Below are 18,215 nucleotides of genomic sequence, written 5' to 3' on the forward strand. Positions count from 1 at the left end.
CCGAGCCGTCGTGCCTCTCCCGGGCCGCGGCGGGGGGGTGGTGATGTGATGCCTCCAGCGAGTGCTGACGGGCGTGGGGCCCGGGCCTTCCGTGCTGGCATCAGTAGCGTCAGGCTGTAGCCCGCCAAGTAGCGGCCCGCGGTGATCGCGTCACGGAGTCCATAGCTTCCCAGGTGCTCGCTGCTGGGGAAATGGAGGAAGGCTGACTTGGTCCAAGTGGCTTTACAGGCTAAATATAGGTTGGCACGTCTTGCAGCCTCGGTACTCTTAACTTTCAGGAGTGCTGCTCTTTTTAGAAAGCCCGAGAAGGCTACAAAGCTCTGTGGCCCCCAAAGGGCTTGTGGGGAGAGGACTGGAAATATTTTCAAAGCACGTTTGTGGATAGAGTGGGGTGATTGCCAAAGAATATTGGCTGTGATGTATAAATAACGTATTTTTGACAGCTCTACTGTGACTTGTGTAACCGTATAGTTGTTTTGTTCCTACTTTCAGATGCTGCTGGACCAGGGCTGATCGTGTTGCTAAGCAGAGTGCTATTTTAAGCAACTTTTGCAGGATGATGGAAGACTTCAGGAATATTGCCGATGAGACATTTCCAAGCTTCTTGGGCCATTCATTGAATAGCAGTGCAAGTGTCATTTTTGAAAATGTTACTGTTTCCTCAAACCCTGGCTTACCTGTTGCAGCTTCAACTGTTGTCAGGAGTGAAATAGGCTGTGACAACAGGTGAGACTGTCAGTTAATACCATTTGACAATATAAAAAACAGTGGGCTGGTTTGAAACATTTAACTTTGGAGAGGAAAAAGTTTTTTGACAGATTATTTAATAATGATAATAATGATGATAAAACTATTTACTAATCAGTAGGATACTAATCAGCAAACCTAGGATTGATTGTATGAGCAGTGAAAAATCTGCATTAAATTAATAACTCAAAATAATTAACATTCATTAAAATTGCCCTTTAAAAGAGTAGTTAAGTTTTTAGACTGATAACAAGTTTCTTTTAAGTCGACTCTTCAGCTTAGTATACTCAAGTTTGAAGTCATTCAGAGAATGATGTTTTTTACATGTGTGTTCTCTTTAACTATTAACTTGGTTCATTTTAGAAAGGGTAGTATAAGAACTAGTGTTATGGATACAAATTAAAATTTAACACAATTTATAATGACTTGTTAGCAAGGAGTAGAGCAAAGAGTAACAATTAAAAGCCTTTACTCACTTCACTGCTGTCCTGTGACCTAACAAGAAGTAAGATCAGATTTTTATACCCTGTCTTTCCAGAAGTGTGCATTCCAAATGGGACAGCACTAGCCACTAAAAATGGTAATACGGCATTTGTCTAAAGAACTGCAGAAGACTGGAGAGGATCATTTTGGGTGCATATGTGTACCTGTAAATACAGATTGGCTAGAAAATGGTGAAATATTCACATAATTGAACTTAGAGGAGATGAGTGGCCATCAACATGATTTTTTTTTTTTCCCACAATTATTTGAAAAACAAGAGAGCTGTGCATTAGAATGATTCTGTTGTGTGTTTTTTCCTCCCCACCTTTATAGGCTTTCTGATATCTGTGCCTCCTATTTGGAAGGGAAACATTCACCTCCATCAGGATCTTCTCAGAGTAGTCAGTCAGATCCTGAGCCAATGGGGAGATTTGCCCTCAGCTTTCGTGATGACATGTAAGTGAGAGAGATAAAATCCTATTCTGTCCTAAAATGCACATACCAGTATGTAGGATGTAGCTTTATATGTACTATAACCTAATCACGGAATACTTCAGAATTGAACTGCCCACCTCAACAACAACTTCTACTGCTGGCCTTTTGATGGCAGTAACTGGAGAGCTGAGCTGTGCATTAGCCTGCTAGTTTTCCGTGTTTGCAGGCTGGGCAGCTTTTCCTACTGAAACAGCTCCTCCGTGTTCTCTGAAGAGGGGTAGTGACAGGCTATGTGGAAGCATCCTGTGCAATGAACAGTGTTCTGCTGCTTAATTGACTGATTGGGCTTCATGTACGTGACAGGAATGACTCTTTAGAAGTGATTTTTTCTTTTAAACTATGATGTTTTGTTGTCACGCCAATAAAAAATTTCCAAAGTGTGATTAATTAACTTATGTGAATTTGGCTTGCATTTACTTAGTTTACATTACATAATCTAGAATTAAGCTGATGTTTCTGGTTCATGTCATGTGTGTGAATAATAGTTTGCACTGATTTAAATCTGTTCCAAATAAGTATTATGCAGTTTGCATACAGAAACCAACATTAGTTTCTATTAAATTTAGCTTCCTTGTAGCCTCAGTGGTTGCTATTTCTTAGGATATAACTAGTGTTAGTGAAATAATTTAGAGAACATTACTAAGTGGTGGAAGTGCTGGAAGCTCTTGCATAGGTTATTCTAACCAAGGTCAAATTTGTTCCTGTTGTTGCAATAGAAACTGCAATGTTTGTCTTTCTCACTGATAAAATTGCATTGCAGGCAGTATGTCCCTATAAAAACAAAGAAAATAAAATTTAAGGGAGGGAGTCAGTGTCTTGATTATACTCAAGTACAAAAAATACAAAATATGGAATAATTGCATTTTAGACTTTCAAATGTTAGTTTTATTTATATAGCTCAAATATTAAAGCAAAAATATGGTTCAGTACACTTAGTGTGGAAATTTTAACATCTTAAGTGATTACCTTATTTGCCTGGGTGGAAGTCCTATGAAACCAGAAAGTAAAAAATCACTTTCCTGCAGAAATATAAAAGCTGTTGTTTAACAGAACTCTATGGAATTTCAGTAAGTCATGCTTATGATTTAGTTCCTAATTTAACCTTACAAAAGGTGTGCTGATATTGTGGACTTAGGAAGGTCTTGTCTAGGGTTTTACTTGCTCCCAAATGGATCATGGAACTCACCCGGAATAAAAATAAGTTTTCCCCTTATACTTTTCCCTTTTTTTACAGAAATGAAAGAGAAGGGAACAAACAGAAAAAAGTAGAGGCATATGTTAATGTTAAGTTTAACTATTTGTTTCACACTTTAGATTGTGAAACTGAAGCCTTTGTAATATTGATTTTTATTCCTTTATTGTAAAATGACAGGTAATAGGTCTGTAGAATCCATATTAATGGGAACAGCTGATTTCCTAGAGACAACGGCATTAAAATTTGAGAATTTATCAGATCTTTATATAGAGATGTTGTCTGCTAATGTTGATCTATATATCTCACGGAGCGATTTTTCATTGAAATAATTCTCTTTCTAGGGAAGTTGCTACAAAAGTTAAAGAACCTCAGACAACTTCTGTTAGTTTGAAAGAATCCCACCTAGTATACGGAGAGCAAGATCAGAATGTCATTGAGCATTCAAATCGCGGTCAAGATACCTTACTTGAGGTATTGCCACTTGAACGATTGGAAGGTATTAAAATTTGAGAAAAATTGTATACTTATTCTTAGTGTAATTAGCTTTTTACGCTATAGATGTCTTCTCTTGACCCTTTCACTGGTTTATGGCATAGTGTAAATGGGTTTTGAAAGAGAATCTCTTTGATTTGAACAAACTAAAAACAGAGAAACTTGTGGTTGACATTGTGTTCTTAGATTTCTCCTATGAAGCTAGACGGGGAGCTGATGAAAATAATGTTTGCTATAAAATACTATAATTAGAATGTTGGTAGGAATCTGAATTAATTTCAGGAACTTGTGAAAAAAGTGTATGTAAGTTGTTTTCTACGCCTTCTATTTCAGTAGGTGTAAGTCTATGAGATTATATTTTAACTAATGTCTCTTTTTCTTGCCCTATTGCAACCTGTAACAGGTGATTTTTAACTGCAATTCTAGAACTTGGAAACCCACTTTTTTAGTGAGATGGTGCATGAAAAAGTAGTTTGGAATACTTGCCATGAAAACTGTGCTTTTTTGGAAGTATGAATAGAGTAGTTGAAGCAAAGTAGTATTCTGTAACTTGTTCTAAAAGTGTGGCTGTTGATGATGTTCAGTTTTTTTGCTAAGGCCAGTCCCGTGATTAAATTCTGCTTGTTCCTTAAAATTCAGTGAATATTCTTAGCAAATACATACTTCTAGCCATTACCCATTTCTAAGCTTTTTCTGAATATTTGCATAGGTTTCATGAAGTAAGTATTAATAATTTAACAGAGTACCTGTTCAGTTAGAAAGTGCTATGGTTTGTAATATAAATGGGCCCTTATAAAACACACTTCTAACAGTGAAGTGTTGACTTCAGTGACTTACTGTAGTCTTGAGGAAGTGGCAGTAGCTATGGCAAAAAAACCCCATGATGTTTTGGAAAATTGGGACTGCCCAGTGTTTTGGACTTGTATTGAGGTAATTGTTTTTACCTTGTTGCTTATTCAAGGCTTAGGATTCTAGTCCGGAAATTGCCTTTTATTCCCATATATTATTTAAGAATTAGGAAACTTTTTTACTAAAATCTTTATGTGCATGTCTAAAATATTCTGTCTTTTGGGACTTGCAATTGGATTATGGGGGGATATAACACAAAGACAAGTGGAAGCTGCTTACAAGTGATCCAAAAAAAGAATTGGTCCAATAGGTGAAATGCAATAGTGGGCCAGAACAGTCGTTCTTACTTCTGCTAGTGCAACCGGGGACTCCTTAATTTTTTGCACTGCTGTATAGAAATCCTTAAGGCAATAATTGTCTTTCATAATTTTTACAGTTTTATCCCTGATGAAGCCCTGCCTTTTTAATTACTCCCGGATACTTTTCATCATTGTTATAAGAACATACGAGCTTTGGTATGGTGGTACAGTGTATGTTTCAGTGTTATTTTTATGGTGTATGCCAAGACCTTCAAGAGGCTTGGTCTGCTATCTTACAGAACAGTTAGCACTTGGTAGTTTAACATAAGAACATAACAAATTACTGATTACACTACATTCTTTTCCAGATTTGTCAACTGGAATATGTTTTCTTCCAGACAGTAAGAATAACAAGGTGAAACCTTTTCTAAATACAGTGAAATTAATTTTTTTCTAATATTAATCTTGTACTAGACTTAATTCTGCGAGAAGAGGAGGGAGGGAATTGAACTGTGTTTATTGTCTTACGTCGTGTATCCCTTAAGTTTGTAACAGTGCTAACACGCTGAATGTATCATGCCTCACTTTGCATCCCTTTTTCAGATCCCTTAATGTAATTAGTACTACGCGGGCATGACTTCAGCTAATCTTTCTCAATTGTGAAAAATTGTTTAGTCCTACCCTCTGCTGTCTCATAGTTCTTCATCCATGTAAAGACCTTAAATTTTATCCACATTGTACTTTAGCTTAGTGGAAAGCCTTTTGAGGAATGTTCTGGAATTCTTTTGGAAATTGAAGTAGACAATATCAACCTGGTTTGACTTGCCCCTGTACTTATTAATTACTTTGAGGAGTATTAGTTCAGATGACTTCAGTGTCCGCAAAATTAAAAACTGCACCATTTGTAAGAACACAAATTTTCCTGCTGCCTTTGTGTATATGTTTTTTTTGTGTGTGTGTCTCTATCCCAGTGCTAGCATCATAGCTGCAGGTATTGACAGGTAGGGTTATGCTTCAGCTGTTTTTATCTACTGTTTTAGAGAAGCTGACAGTTATGGGCACAGAGATACAAGGCAGACAGGAATGGGAGATCTTGTGGCCCTTATAGAAAATACACCTCAGGCTGCAGCCAGATGCTGTCCAGTATGTGCTCCTTAATGTGCCAGCTAGTATTTACCAAATGGATTTAGTTTTCTTTCATTTGATTTTTCTAGGGGCCACAGTGGTCAGTGAGTTGCAGTGAATGCTCACAGGCTGCCATCTGAAAACCATAATTCCAGTTCCTTTCAAACTCTTTACTTTCTGAACTTTGACTTTTTTGCTGTCTGCAAAAGATGATTTGTTTATCACAAAGAATGTGAGACAAATCCAAAACAGACATTACATTGTGCTATTTTTAAAAATCATTCAGGTATATACAGGATACAGTATTTACAGTTAGCTAGATTTAGCTGAAATACTACTTTGTAAGTAACTTAGTATGCCCATTTGAAGAAATTATCCACACAGAGTTGATCTGGTGTACTATTTCTGAGGAAGCACTGTTTTCACAGCATAGGAAACTATTGAGAGTTGTCTTTACTTTTAAGCTGGGATTGCAGCTTAGTGGATGGGGGGACAGTTTTTTCAAGTGTAAACTCTTTAATGCAATGGTTTGGTATTTTTGAGGTCTTTTAAGTTTGGTGTCATTCAGATGCTTTTTCCCTCTTTCCCCTTTATGATCCCTGTATTTCTTGCATGTATCCATTCTGGAAGCTAACAGGCAAAGTCCATTGGAACTAGAATGTTTGCTGGAATAAGTAGGGGAAAAGGGGAGGCAGTTTTGGAATATTATTAACCTCATTAATTGTTTATTATTAACTGAATTTATACAACAGCTAGTAACTCCTAGAAACATTTCTATATGGGTGTTTTTCACAGGTTGATCCATCTGAACCTTCTGAAAAGCTGATGGAAGGTGAAATGTCAAGTGATCATCTTAGCAATAGCCTTTCAAGTTTTTTGGAAAATGAGAAACTTTCATCTCTTGCAAGCTCAGAAGAAGATGCCACTGGTAAGTGTATTTATAACTGTGGGTAGTTGAGTCTGGAATTCTGACTCAATGTTACTGCGTACTTGAGAAGAAAGGTATTGTTTTACTGAAGTATTTAATACAGGATTATGCTTGATCAAAAACTAGTATTAGGGATATTAAAGAAAACTGTGTTCATTGGGAAACTGTATTTTAAAGTTGTAATAGGAGTAGGTGGCTATGGAATTTCTCAGAGGAGATCACAATTGTAAGTTTAATCTAAAAAATTAAACAACAGTCCTCAGTTACTGTGAATCAAAAATACAGGTAGAAATGGCGACATTCATTTAATAAAATGGTAACCCTCGCTACAGTTTCAGTTTAGTTTAATAAACTTCTATGATGAAGACTGTGTACATGCAGTTAGAATTAACTTTTACTTGAGTTTCAGTTCAGTTCTCTTTAGATGCCACACATGCAGGGTGACACCCAAGTTGGAAGTCTAGTTTACCCACAGGAATAAAAGTGAGAGCTTGAGTTCTGTATTACTAAGCAAGAGTTTTGAAATATGTGTGCCCTTCCAGTGGCTGCCGTGGGCGGACAAACATGCCCTTCTTTATTAATCCAGTTGACTTTGCACATAACGTGAAAGATGACAGGGTATGTCCTTAGATGCACCAAGAATGGGCAAGGCAGAGTGATAAATAGGTTTACTGCCGTCTTGAGATCAAGCAGCCCTGCATTCAAGTAGGTCTACTGGATTTTTCCCATGGCATCTAGAGATGTCGTGACTGTCTTTTGAAGTCGTCTTGTTCTTGTTGCATAACTTTACTTGTGTATTAGGTGTATAAAAATGCAGTTAATAGTTTGCTGAGTAAAAATACTGAGTTTTTTTCTACCCAAGGGGATGGAATTGCTTTTAACTGCTCTCCAAAGGAGTTGGTAGTTGTTAGCTGGAAATACTTGCCTATTCAGGGTTCCAGTACTGGTGAAACTAACTGATCTTTCTATTTTTCCTGGTCATTGTGTAATGTACTAATTTTTGTCATGCAATTCTGTATTTGGTGTAAATTTGACAGCTGAGTATTTGTAAAAATAAGGAGGAAGTCTCTGGTATCTGAGATAAAATACATTCATCTTTTTTTCCTCTTTATTTCGAAGATAGCAGATTATTATTTCAGTGTCACAAAGAAATCAAGGCATAGGTAAATGAAAACAATTATCATGTTGTTGTTAATTTGAGTTTGAGTGATAGGTATTTGTCTACTATTCAGGTAACTAAGTAATCCTTCTATATTTTTTAAAACATCCTGTGGATGTTTGTGCTGAGGTTAGGTATTAGTCCTCTTTCAAAAATCGAAGAAACTTAGCCTGCTCTAATCCCTCTACATTCTCCAGTATCATACATGAAAACAGAGCCATGGTTCAGCTTTTTCATTTATAGACTCTAAAATGTAACAGATACTGATTGTGCTGTTGTAATATCAAAGTTGCTGAGCATCCGTAGCTTCCAGTTCAACTAAAATTCATTTTGTTCAAAGACTTTGCTTCTGTAAATCAGCTTCTTTGTACAGGACACTGGCAAGACCGGGAATGCAAAAGCAATGACGACTCTGTGTCACCTGTGTATGTATATATGTACTTTTTTCCTATACAATCTTGTCATTGTGTAAACCTCTTTGGCAGAAGGAAATACTGAGAGGATTCTTCAGAATTACCTTTTTGGGATGAAGAATTGAAATAATACTTAGAGGCAAAATTGATGGAGAATTCTTAAACCATCACCATCAACCTGAAAATGAACATTCTTTAATTACGTGGAAAACAAAATATAGTTGTGAGTTTATAAATGCATGTCCTGTTTGAGTATACTGGGTTTTTTTATAAGGAAAAACACAAACAGGATACTTTTTCCTGGGAATGAAAGAATAAAAAGTGAAGATGTCAAACTTCTTCTTGAAATATGTTTTACAGTGGTTTTAAGACTGCATTTAACTGTGTCCTAAAAAGCTGACTGGGTCTTTTAAAAACAAACAAACAAATAAAAGCCTTGGAAACTCCCCTCTCGCCCCAGCCCCCACAAATTAGAAAAACATCCCCAAAACAAGAAAAATTGTGTCTTGGAAAACTTCTTACTTGGCAGATAGGAATAGTACTGGTCATAGTAATAGCACTTAACATTTTTTGCCATTGAAATATAGAACTATGCTTCTATCACTTTCTGTGAAGTTTGAAAAATGTTACTATGCTTTAATTTATGTATATGATTTGCTAGTTGAACTGTGGTGGTACATAGATCACGTGGAGGAAGATGAGTCACTTGATAGTCTGGGAGGTAAGATGCTAGCTTGTAGTCATCTTGTTTTGCTGTGTATCCCTTGTCACGGAGTAAGACAATTAAATGTTTTTGTCACCCAGTTATCTTAAGGGAAAACCAGGATAATTCTGCTCTGACTGTGTGAATATGTTGTGAGACTCAGTGTATTAAAAATTATGGAGTTGCTTTGATAGTATGTCAGGTGATTTAAAATATCCATGAAACTTGAATAGGGTATTTTCTTCTCTTTCAATAGATGATGATATCGATGATGAAGAGTTCTTTGATAACCGACTAGAAGCCTATTTTGAGCAGCTGATACAACCAGAAATGATAAGAGGAGACACCAACATACAGAAACTCTCAGAATGCTGTACAGCGCTGAAGCTTTCTGAAGATGGCTCACTTCAAGTAGGTTTAAAGTAAAGTTCAAGGCTTAGTATACCAAATGGCTCTTAAACATGTTAGCATCATTGAGTGTTGTCTGCAAGGGTGAACTAGGTTTTATTTCTTTCCTGACAAACTCAAATACTGTCCAACAGGTAGCTTGTACAGCAAAGGATTCTTTTTAAATTTAAAGATAGCAAATACAGCTCAAAACTAGAAACAAAGCCATTTGAGTGAGCTTCTGACTTTTTCTGTTCCCTCTGCAAGGTTTTCCCGGGGTGGGGGGGAAGGAAAGAAGCTAGCTAGCTACTTTTGTATTTATTTTCTTCTTCCTTGTAGTGTAGAGCTAGTAGCTGATTCATCTGCTTGTTAGAGAAGGTCTTGCTGTTTATGAGATAAGGTGGAGTTAGGTAAGTAGCTGCCTGTCCCAAGAGGCATTAGTCAGGAAGGCTTGCAGCGAAGTGGAAGAGTTTCCTATTACGGTGTCATCTTTATTCAAGTCTCCGTTCAGGTTTCCCACCCCTGTCTAACCCTGCTCCTCTCGCTTCTCATTGTCCTGTGCATAACCTTCTCTTTTTCTCCTGATAAGCAGCTCTGGTAGAGAACCTTGTGCAGTCAATTCTGTTACTTGATCTTGCAAAGAGGAAAAAAAAAACCCCTAAAAACCCCAAACTCCTAAGACTGGATTTCTGCCCCTTCTCTGGGATGATGGAGACTTGTCCTCAGAGAAATCCTGTAAAGGATCCTCTTAAGTCCACTAAGGGAAATTAGATCATTGGTAACTAAGCAGAAGCTTCTACTGATACCATTGTCTTGTGATGGCATTATTTTAATTTTGATTACCAGCTTCTGAATACAAAGAATTTTTGATGAAAGATGAATCTCCATAAAAAAGCTAATACCCATAAAATGCTTGCTTTACCCTATCCCCTCCAGCCCCAGCAAGCTGGTCAGCTAAACTGAAACTAAGGCCATCTGTTGTTCTCGCTTGTGACTTACTTGTAATATCCAGGAGATGGGCCTATTGTCTTTGTAGGAATTGCTTAATTTTAATGTGATGGTTCTGTGACAAATTAAGAGTAGTTTAACTTGTTGCTATTCTTAATTAGAGTTACAGTTTTAACTGTAACTGATTCTATTCTATTTTTTGTTTCTACAACTATTGAGATAACATGCTGGAACTTCTCTATTCATACAACTAGTTTATAAAATCTTTTTGATCACTGGTTTATTATCTTCGATAGCAATGTCCAAGGTTTTATTCAGTGTATAGCATCACAGAGGCTCATTTTTCCAGGAGAGTAAATAAGTCTCTTAAAATAATTGGTCCGTGTGTGAAAGGTAAGCGTAGAGCAGCAACTGGCTGGCTTATGATTTGCCTTTGAGCAGCAGTTAACTCCATTATAAAGAGATTGCTGGGGGTTAAGTGCCTTTCCATTTTCTTGGCTTTGCAACAATGGATGTGATCCTGGCAGTTGCATGCTTGACCAGAATGGGAAAGTGTGATTGATTTAAAGTTAAATGAACTGTAGCTTCTGAAATTTCAGAAATTTCCCAGATGACATCAGAGTTTCCAGGCTGTAGAAAGTGATATGTTAACCCCATAAATGCAGTCTTGCATAGGCTTCCAGTTGCTGATTTATGGCTGTACGTGAAAAAAGTGGTAGGTGGTTCTTTGAAGAATGAGAATAACACAGCTCTGCTCTCTGACCTCAGGTCTTCTCTATTTGTGTAAGATGTTCCTGCTTCACTGTCAATGTAGATAGGCAGTGGAGTAGGTACAGCAGGTTTTGAGTTGGATTTGGAGTCCTCATCCAGCAGTGGGTCAACCAGAAGGGGAAGAGGAGTAGCATGATATTAAAGGGAATGAAAGGATGTAGTAGGAATAATCACAGAATCATTAAGGTTGGAAAAGACCTTCAGGATCATCAAGTCCAACTGTTAACCCAACACCACCATGCCTCCTAAACCATGTCCCGAAGCGCCATGTCCACACGTTTTTTGAATGGTGATGGTGACTCCACCACCTCCCTGGGCAGCCTGTTCCAATGCTTGACCACTCTCTTGGTGAAGAAATTTTTCCTAATATCCAATCTAAACCTCCCCTGGCGCAACTTGAGGCCATTTCCTCTTGTCCTATCGCTAGTTACTTGGGCGAAGAGACCAACACCCACGTTGCCACAACCCCCTTTCAGGTAGTTGTAGAGAGCAATAAGGTCTCCCCTCAGCCTCCTCTTCTCCAGACTGAACAACCCCAGTTCCCTCAGCCGCTCCTCATAAGACTTGTGCTCCAGACCCCTCACCAGCTTCACTGCCCTTCTTTGGACATGCTCCAGCACCTCACTGTCCTGCTTGTAGTGAGAGACCCAAAACTGAACACAGTATTTGAGGTGCGGCCTCACCAGTGCCGAGTACAGGGGCACAATCACTTCCCTATTCCTGCTGGCCACACTATTTCTGATACAGACCAGGATGCTGTTGGCCGCCTTGGCCACCTGGGCACACTTTCAGCTTATATTCAGCTAGCTGTTGACCAACACCCCCAGCTCTTTTTCCGCTGGGCAGCTCTCCAGCCACTCCTCCCCAAGCCTGTAGCGTTGCATAGGGTTTTTTGTGACCCACGTGCAGGACCTGGCACTTGGCCTTGTTGAACGTAATGCAGTTGGCCTTGACCCATCAATCCAACCTGTCCACATCCTTCTGCAGAGCCCTCCTGCCCTCCAGCAGATCAACACTCCCACCCAACTTGGTGTGATCTGTAAACTTACTGAAGGAGCACTCGATCCCCTCATTCAGGTCATCAATAAAAGTTAAGATAATAAGATGGGATCCTCCATCTTCTTGCTGTATATGCCCTTGGAGGCAGATGCATGGATTGGCATAGCCAGGAACTATTGTCCTTGGTGGTGGTGCTAGCAGCTAGAGATGCTTCTGGCAGTGGCACATGAGCGAACAATGTGTGCTAATCTCTTCACTAGAGAATTTTTTAACATTGTAAAAACAACTGTAATGTTATTTTTTTTCTTTCATATGTCTGTTCTAGTGTAACTTAAGTCTTAATTTTTTTTTTTTAGAAGGAGAACTTTCAGGTTCCTGACACTTACCAGGCTGTAACAGGAGTAGACTCTGGAAATGCTAGTGATGAAGATTCACAAAATCAAGGGATAACTGGATGTCCTGTGCAAAGAGAAATGCTGCCCAGAGCAGTTCAGCAACTGGTATGAAATTGTCATTTAAATTTCTCTTTATCATATAGAGTAAGACTGTGGTAGAAGATGGCAGTGCGTTTGAAAAGTTGTTAGAGGTTGAACTAACAACCAAGCCTTTCTTTAAAAAAAATAATATTAACACCACTTTGTTTTTAGATGTATTTTTCAAACATAGTTAACTTGTACCATTTTGTACATAAAACTATTAGCACAAACAGTTAACAACTGCGCTTCTGACACTTTTTAAATGATTATTGTGTTCTCAGAGTTCCATGAGTACTGGAGATGTGCTAGATTCCTGCAGTGCTGCTGAGTTGCGATTAGATTCACTGTATCTTCAGCGCATCAGCAGCCATAAAGCTGATGTCTCAGATGTCCTTCCAAAGCAAGAAATAGAGTCCTCGGAGTATCATGTTACCACTTCTGATGCAGAAGTACTACACACAGCAAGAGGATTTTTGGAGCACTACACCACTCCTCCAGTTCTTCTTAGTGCAAATATACCTCAAACAGATGCAACAGAATGCAAAGTCGGTCTTGCTGATACTTACCTGTCTCCAACCACAGACAGCTGTGAGAACATAAGTTTAACTACAACAGACAAAGGTAGGTTGCTTTAGATATAACCCGTCTATACAATTGTGACCAGACTCCATTGCATGTAAAAAGAAATAAAATTGTCAGCTGTACATTTTTCTTTAGGTATGCAAGTTTGTAATAAAAACCAATGTAGCATGAATAAATTTTCACTTGGTTTTGTTTTAGAAAATACTGACTGCTGTATATTGCCCTTAACTTTTTTATTTGATGATGAAACTAGTTTAAGCTTGCAGTTGCAGCAAAAAAAACTTGAGCTATGTTTTTTTTTTTAACTTGTTGCTGACTTCTGGCAAGTGAGCTCCTTAATCTAAACTTAAGAGACTTTGTCATATTCCTTTTTATTTTAATCAACAGTGTAGCATTTGATATATCTTTCAGGTGATTTACCACACAGCATTGTCTATCAAAATGAAGAGGGCAAATGGGTAACTGATCTTGCATATTATACTTCCTTTGATGAAGAACAAGATTTAAATCTGTCTGAAGATGATAAAATAAACGAGGAGTTCATAACTGGATGTATGTAATCTTTTTCCTTTTTAGTTAGCTGTTTTCTGTAATAGTGTGTTTTCCTTTGTTTTTTTTTCACTTCAACAAATCAGTATTTGGTGTTGCAGAGCCTCCAGGCTTTAGATACTACAAATTATTCGAAAGCTAATGTTGATAGTAGCCTGTAATGATATTATAATCAGTTAATAGTTTATAGCTTCTTCCCACGTTTCCTACTCTTCACAGAGTCTTTTGTTTTGTTTCAAAAAGCATTCTAACATGTGTCACTGGTACCTATTGTATGAGCAAAAGTAACTCCTGTAGTTGTCACTTCTGCAGTTTTTCGTTTGGACCTTAATTATTGTTATCCTTTCTTTCAAGAAGAGGAAACAGTAGTTTGCATGATGGTTGAAGACAGGAAATAATTGTAAAGGAGAAGTTACTACAAAATGAACTAGAATGTGGAAAGAGCTGCTGAATTCAGTAGTTGGTGGTTTTTTTGTAAACCTCTTAGGAATGTCTTGATGCTGAAAAATGGTACTACAAAATGTTGGAGCTTACTGAGGGGCCTTACTGAACTCTCGTATTCTAACAAAATCCAGGCTTTCTGAACCTCTGTTTACTTAAAAAGTTGTTTGTTTTCCTTAAGCTATTTTAGACTGATCTTCATGAGAATCTGTATGTTTGTCATACAGGCTTGGATAATATGTGCATAATACTGTAGATAAATCAATTCCTTTGCAGAAAAATGTCATCTGGTCATCTGTTTTACGATACAGAGTCAAGCAATGTGTGCAACAATATTTCTTCTAGTCTCTTCTAGTTTCTAAAGTTGACGTATGACTGGGCTAATGTATTCTAAAGATGACCACAGTTCACTTAAGGTTCCTCTTTCTTTCAGAGGAAGAATGTTGCCATCTAGAATTATTTATTTTGAATGAGTGATCAAAGAGTGTTGATTGATTGAAATAATGTTTTTCAACACTGTAGTTGTTTTCTGCTGGAACAAGCAAAGAACATCCAATGTGGTAGAAACATCCCTATCTACTGTGTCAGTGAAGCAGGGTTCCTCCATTATTTTTCAAATGCCAGGATATTTCAGACACTTACCTGCATCTCAGACTCAGGCTGTTTAGCTTTTTCCTACCTGATGGGTTTTAAAAGGAATTCTGTTTTTGAGCTAATTGGCTTACCTGTTCCTGTGATAGAAAATTACATATTTAACGTGGTTAGCATTTTTCTGTCTGTCTGCAGCACTCAAGTGTGATGCTTGACAGCTGAAATATTTTATTTTTAGGGACAGAAAGGAAATGTTACATCTGATGCTTCTGAAGTCTCATTTATGACATGTCTGTCTCTATCAGCAAACTGTGTATTCTTGTATAGAATAGTGCAGGATTGGTCACTTGACAGAGTTTGGTGCTTCAGGAAGTCTTTAGAGAGCTGTATGGCTTATATGGAGGATTAAGGAAGAACTGATATTGAGGTAGAGTTCAACTGGATATAACAATGTGTCGCTGATCGTGCTAGGTTGCCTTTAGGAAATACATTTGGATTGCCAATAAAGATGTATTCCAACTTCGTTTCTTTCCTCAGAGTATGTTTTGTGATGTCCCATAAGTAATTTTATGAACAGCAACTGTATTCACTTTACAAGTTTGTGTCCATTCTGGATTTATTCCTCCATTTGCCCTGTGTCCTCTATGACTAAGGATGCTGTGTGTACAAGGTCCCATATTTCCTAAGTTTTGATGGGCTTTGGTGATGATACATTAACCTTGAAATAAGGTGGTAGACCACTATCTCTTGATCAGCAATTTTTCACATAATTTTGGTGAAGAGACTTGAATTGTTCATTGTTCTGTAAATGGTAATTGTGAAAATAATACAAGCATTTGAATTTAAAAGAAGTATTGATTTATTTGGCCTGTTAATTTGCACAGTTAATTAATTAATGAACTGGTACAAACCGTTCTGTTTCTTCTGCTCCAATTCATAGGTACCACCTTGATGAAATTTTCAAAACCAAATGTAGTAAAAGTTTGTTTGGAAGTAGCCATATGATGCTCAATTCTAGCTAGTATGAGTAGCATAATCTATGAAAAGTTATAGTTTGGTTTGGGCTTAAGGCCTTAAGAGACTTTCTATATTTACCACTAACTTAATTAGCTAAATGCTGATTTTACTTTGGCTCTTAAAGATCCAGGGAATAGTCTTTAAAAATTAATTTCATATGAACTTTTCTCACTGTAACCTGATGGAATAACTCCTAGTGTGTCCCAAACTGTCTTAGATGTTCAATTAAATATTGCAATAGCTGTACTTCATAATCATGCAAAATAGTAATGACAGCACTTCATAACTTGTGCCTTATTTTAATAAATATGCTCTTTGCTTTTAAGCTGAAGCAGCAGCTATGATTGCACAAGATCAGGAAGAATTTGAGAAAGCACACAAACTTGTGCAGGTAACTAATTATCTCAATGTAAGCAGAATAGTTCTCTAATTTATTTGCAAGTTACAACTTCTGAAATCTCTTTGTCTGCAGGCAGAAAAAGTAGATGTTCTAAGTGCATCTGAATTAGCAGATACTTCATGGAAATCTGCCAATAGCTGCGTTCTGTTGAAAACATCTGATCTTGATAAAGATGCCAGTTATTTACGTTTGTCTTTGGGGGAATTCTTTGGTCAGAGATCTGAAGCTCTTGGTTGTCTTGGTGGAGGCAGTGATGTGAAAAGGGTATGTATCTTAATGTTACTAATTAAGACACAAGGAAAGGACAAGAACAACAAGAGCTAGCACTACTTTTGTGTTTTTATATTGTAACTAATTCTGTGAGAACTACTTTTTTTCTAAGTTCACTTGTGAAAAAAATTCTCCATGCATGACAGGTCTGGTTTGGCTTTTGTTTCCCACTTGGAATTTCTGATGTGGAGGACTGGTTGGTGTTACCGATGAACCTTGATCTTCATCTTTTGGTCAGGAACTAATTACGTGTAGGATTAGAGAAAGAAAAGTGTACCATATACGGGGTGCACGTTGAAGGTCCAGGCAAATGATTCACATAGTTGAATGAAATGCTGCTCAGACAGGGGTATTTGAACAGTGTCTGTTGATAGTTGATGTGCTATCTAAGCAAATGCCCAACTTAAGGAAAAATGTGGTCATCTAGACTCTTAACTTACCAACATACTTCTGTATGCTTTTTGCATCTGATACTTTTCTCTTACCTGCTGTTGATAGACAGTATCTTATGTGTGTTGGAGACAAAAAACAAAAAGCAGGGAAGTTTGTGCAAAGGGAGGAAGAAGTCAAATATGCTTGTGTAAATCAGTTGTGTCCTGGTGAGTCGGTAGAGTTGGCATGTTCGGTTCTGGTGCATGCAGAGGCTGAGCAGCAGAGCATGCCTCCGAGCAGAAGTGATGAGAGCATACGTACTTTCTTCTGTCTAACTGGTGTAAATAAGTTGTTAGTTTATGTTATATATATGTTGGAAGTGTATGTAGTTGGATTCGGCATTTGCAATGCTAGGAGGTATATGTTATTTCTCAGTGGTATGAGAGCCAAACACCAACTGGGGAGGCACTGTGACTGAAACTGCTTTGCAAGTCCACTGAACTTATTTATTAATGATTAAATTTACTCATGCTGTATTCCTGGTCATTTTTTTTTTTTATAGCCATCTTTCGGTTACTATATTACATCTCCGAAGAAAAGGCAACCTGTTGCTTTGCTAAGGCAATCTGATTCATCAGGAGGTGACACCGGCCAAGAGATTTCGCAGTTGTCTGAGGTGTTTCCAGGTAATTATAGAACAGAAGGGTCAGCCCTAGACAGTGGTTATAACAGTAGTTAAGAATTACTTGTATATAGCTATTAAAGACTATTAAGAGTAATCCGTGATAGAAAGACTCTAGTTTTCATTCACCAAATATCTTTTTAGTTCTGAGCACCTCCTCTACCCTCCCTTCCCCTAGAAAAGCACTGAACCTAAACACTTAGAGGAGAGAACATTCTAATATCAAGTACTTCCCTAAATTTTCTTGGATATTTCAGCATTTCCAGATACTGGATAACTACCAGAATGTTTTGTAATAATTAAAGTCTGTTCAGAGTTTTCCTGTTGAAAAAGCTGTATAAATGTGTTGCCAAAAACCAACCAACCAACCAACAAAATGTCAGGAAATTGGGCTGTTTGCTCATATAGGTATAGAGGATATAGGGAAGGAAGGAAGGAAAAAAATTCAGGTTATAGCTGAGCTGACAGTGTGTGCGTAAAACATAGTCTACGTTTTTTCCTACCATCTTTGAAAAAAACCAACAATTACACTCCCGTGATATCTGCTTAACTTAATGTAGTAATTTAGGAGATTCTTCCAAAATTTTATATGTAAAGATCACAGCACACATTTTGGTGCATATATATATGCCTATCAACTTAATAAGGTATGTTTAGGAAAGGATGAGTGCATTTTAAAGCATCTCTACCGCTCTTGGTAGAACTTTGTGAACCTGCTTGTACAGTTAGTGCAGTGACTTAAATACTTTTTTGCATTGGTGAAAAATATCCATCAGGCTTTTATGGGGCCCACTTCCTTGAAACAGCTTTACAGCTGTAATTTTCCTCAGGCTAGGACCTTG

At 37.6% G+C, this 18,215-nt stretch overlaps 1 protein-coding gene across 1 annotated transcript in view; it reads left to right on the forward strand.

The window, feature by feature from the left end:
- Positions 1-556: 556 nt before the first annotated feature.
- The window catches only part of CEP192 (centrosomal protein 192), a gene marked incomplete at both ends in the record, with an annotated part of 79,622 nt that continues 61,963 nt past the window's right edge, over positions 557-18,215 (forward strand). The window contains 12 exons of the mRNA XM_081996640.1: positions 557-726; positions 1,564-1,686; positions 3,262-3,416; positions 4,929-4,975; positions 6,481-6,613; positions 9,145-9,299; positions 12,353-12,493; positions 12,751-13,090; positions 13,463-13,603; positions 15,976-16,040; positions 16,122-16,313; positions 17,254-17,377. Coding sequence (XP_081852766.1) covers positions 557-726; positions 1,564-1,686; positions 3,262-3,416; positions 4,929-4,975; positions 6,481-6,613; positions 9,145-9,299; positions 12,353-12,493; positions 12,751-13,090; positions 13,463-13,603; positions 15,976-16,040; positions 16,122-16,313; positions 17,254-17,377 — 1,786 coding nt within the window. The remainder of the gene's footprint in view (positions 727-1,563; positions 1,687-3,261; positions 3,417-4,928; positions 4,976-6,480; positions 6,614-9,144; positions 9,300-12,352; positions 12,494-12,750; positions 13,091-13,462; positions 13,604-15,975; positions 16,041-16,121; positions 16,314-17,253; positions 17,378-18,215) is intronic.

The sequence above is a fragment of the Phaethon aethereus genome (genome assembly GCF_964289735.1).
Source record: "Phaethon aethereus genome assembly, chromosome: 2".
Lineage (NCBI taxonomy): Eukaryota > Metazoa > Chordata > Aves > Phaethontiformes > Phaethontidae > Phaethon > Phaethon aethereus.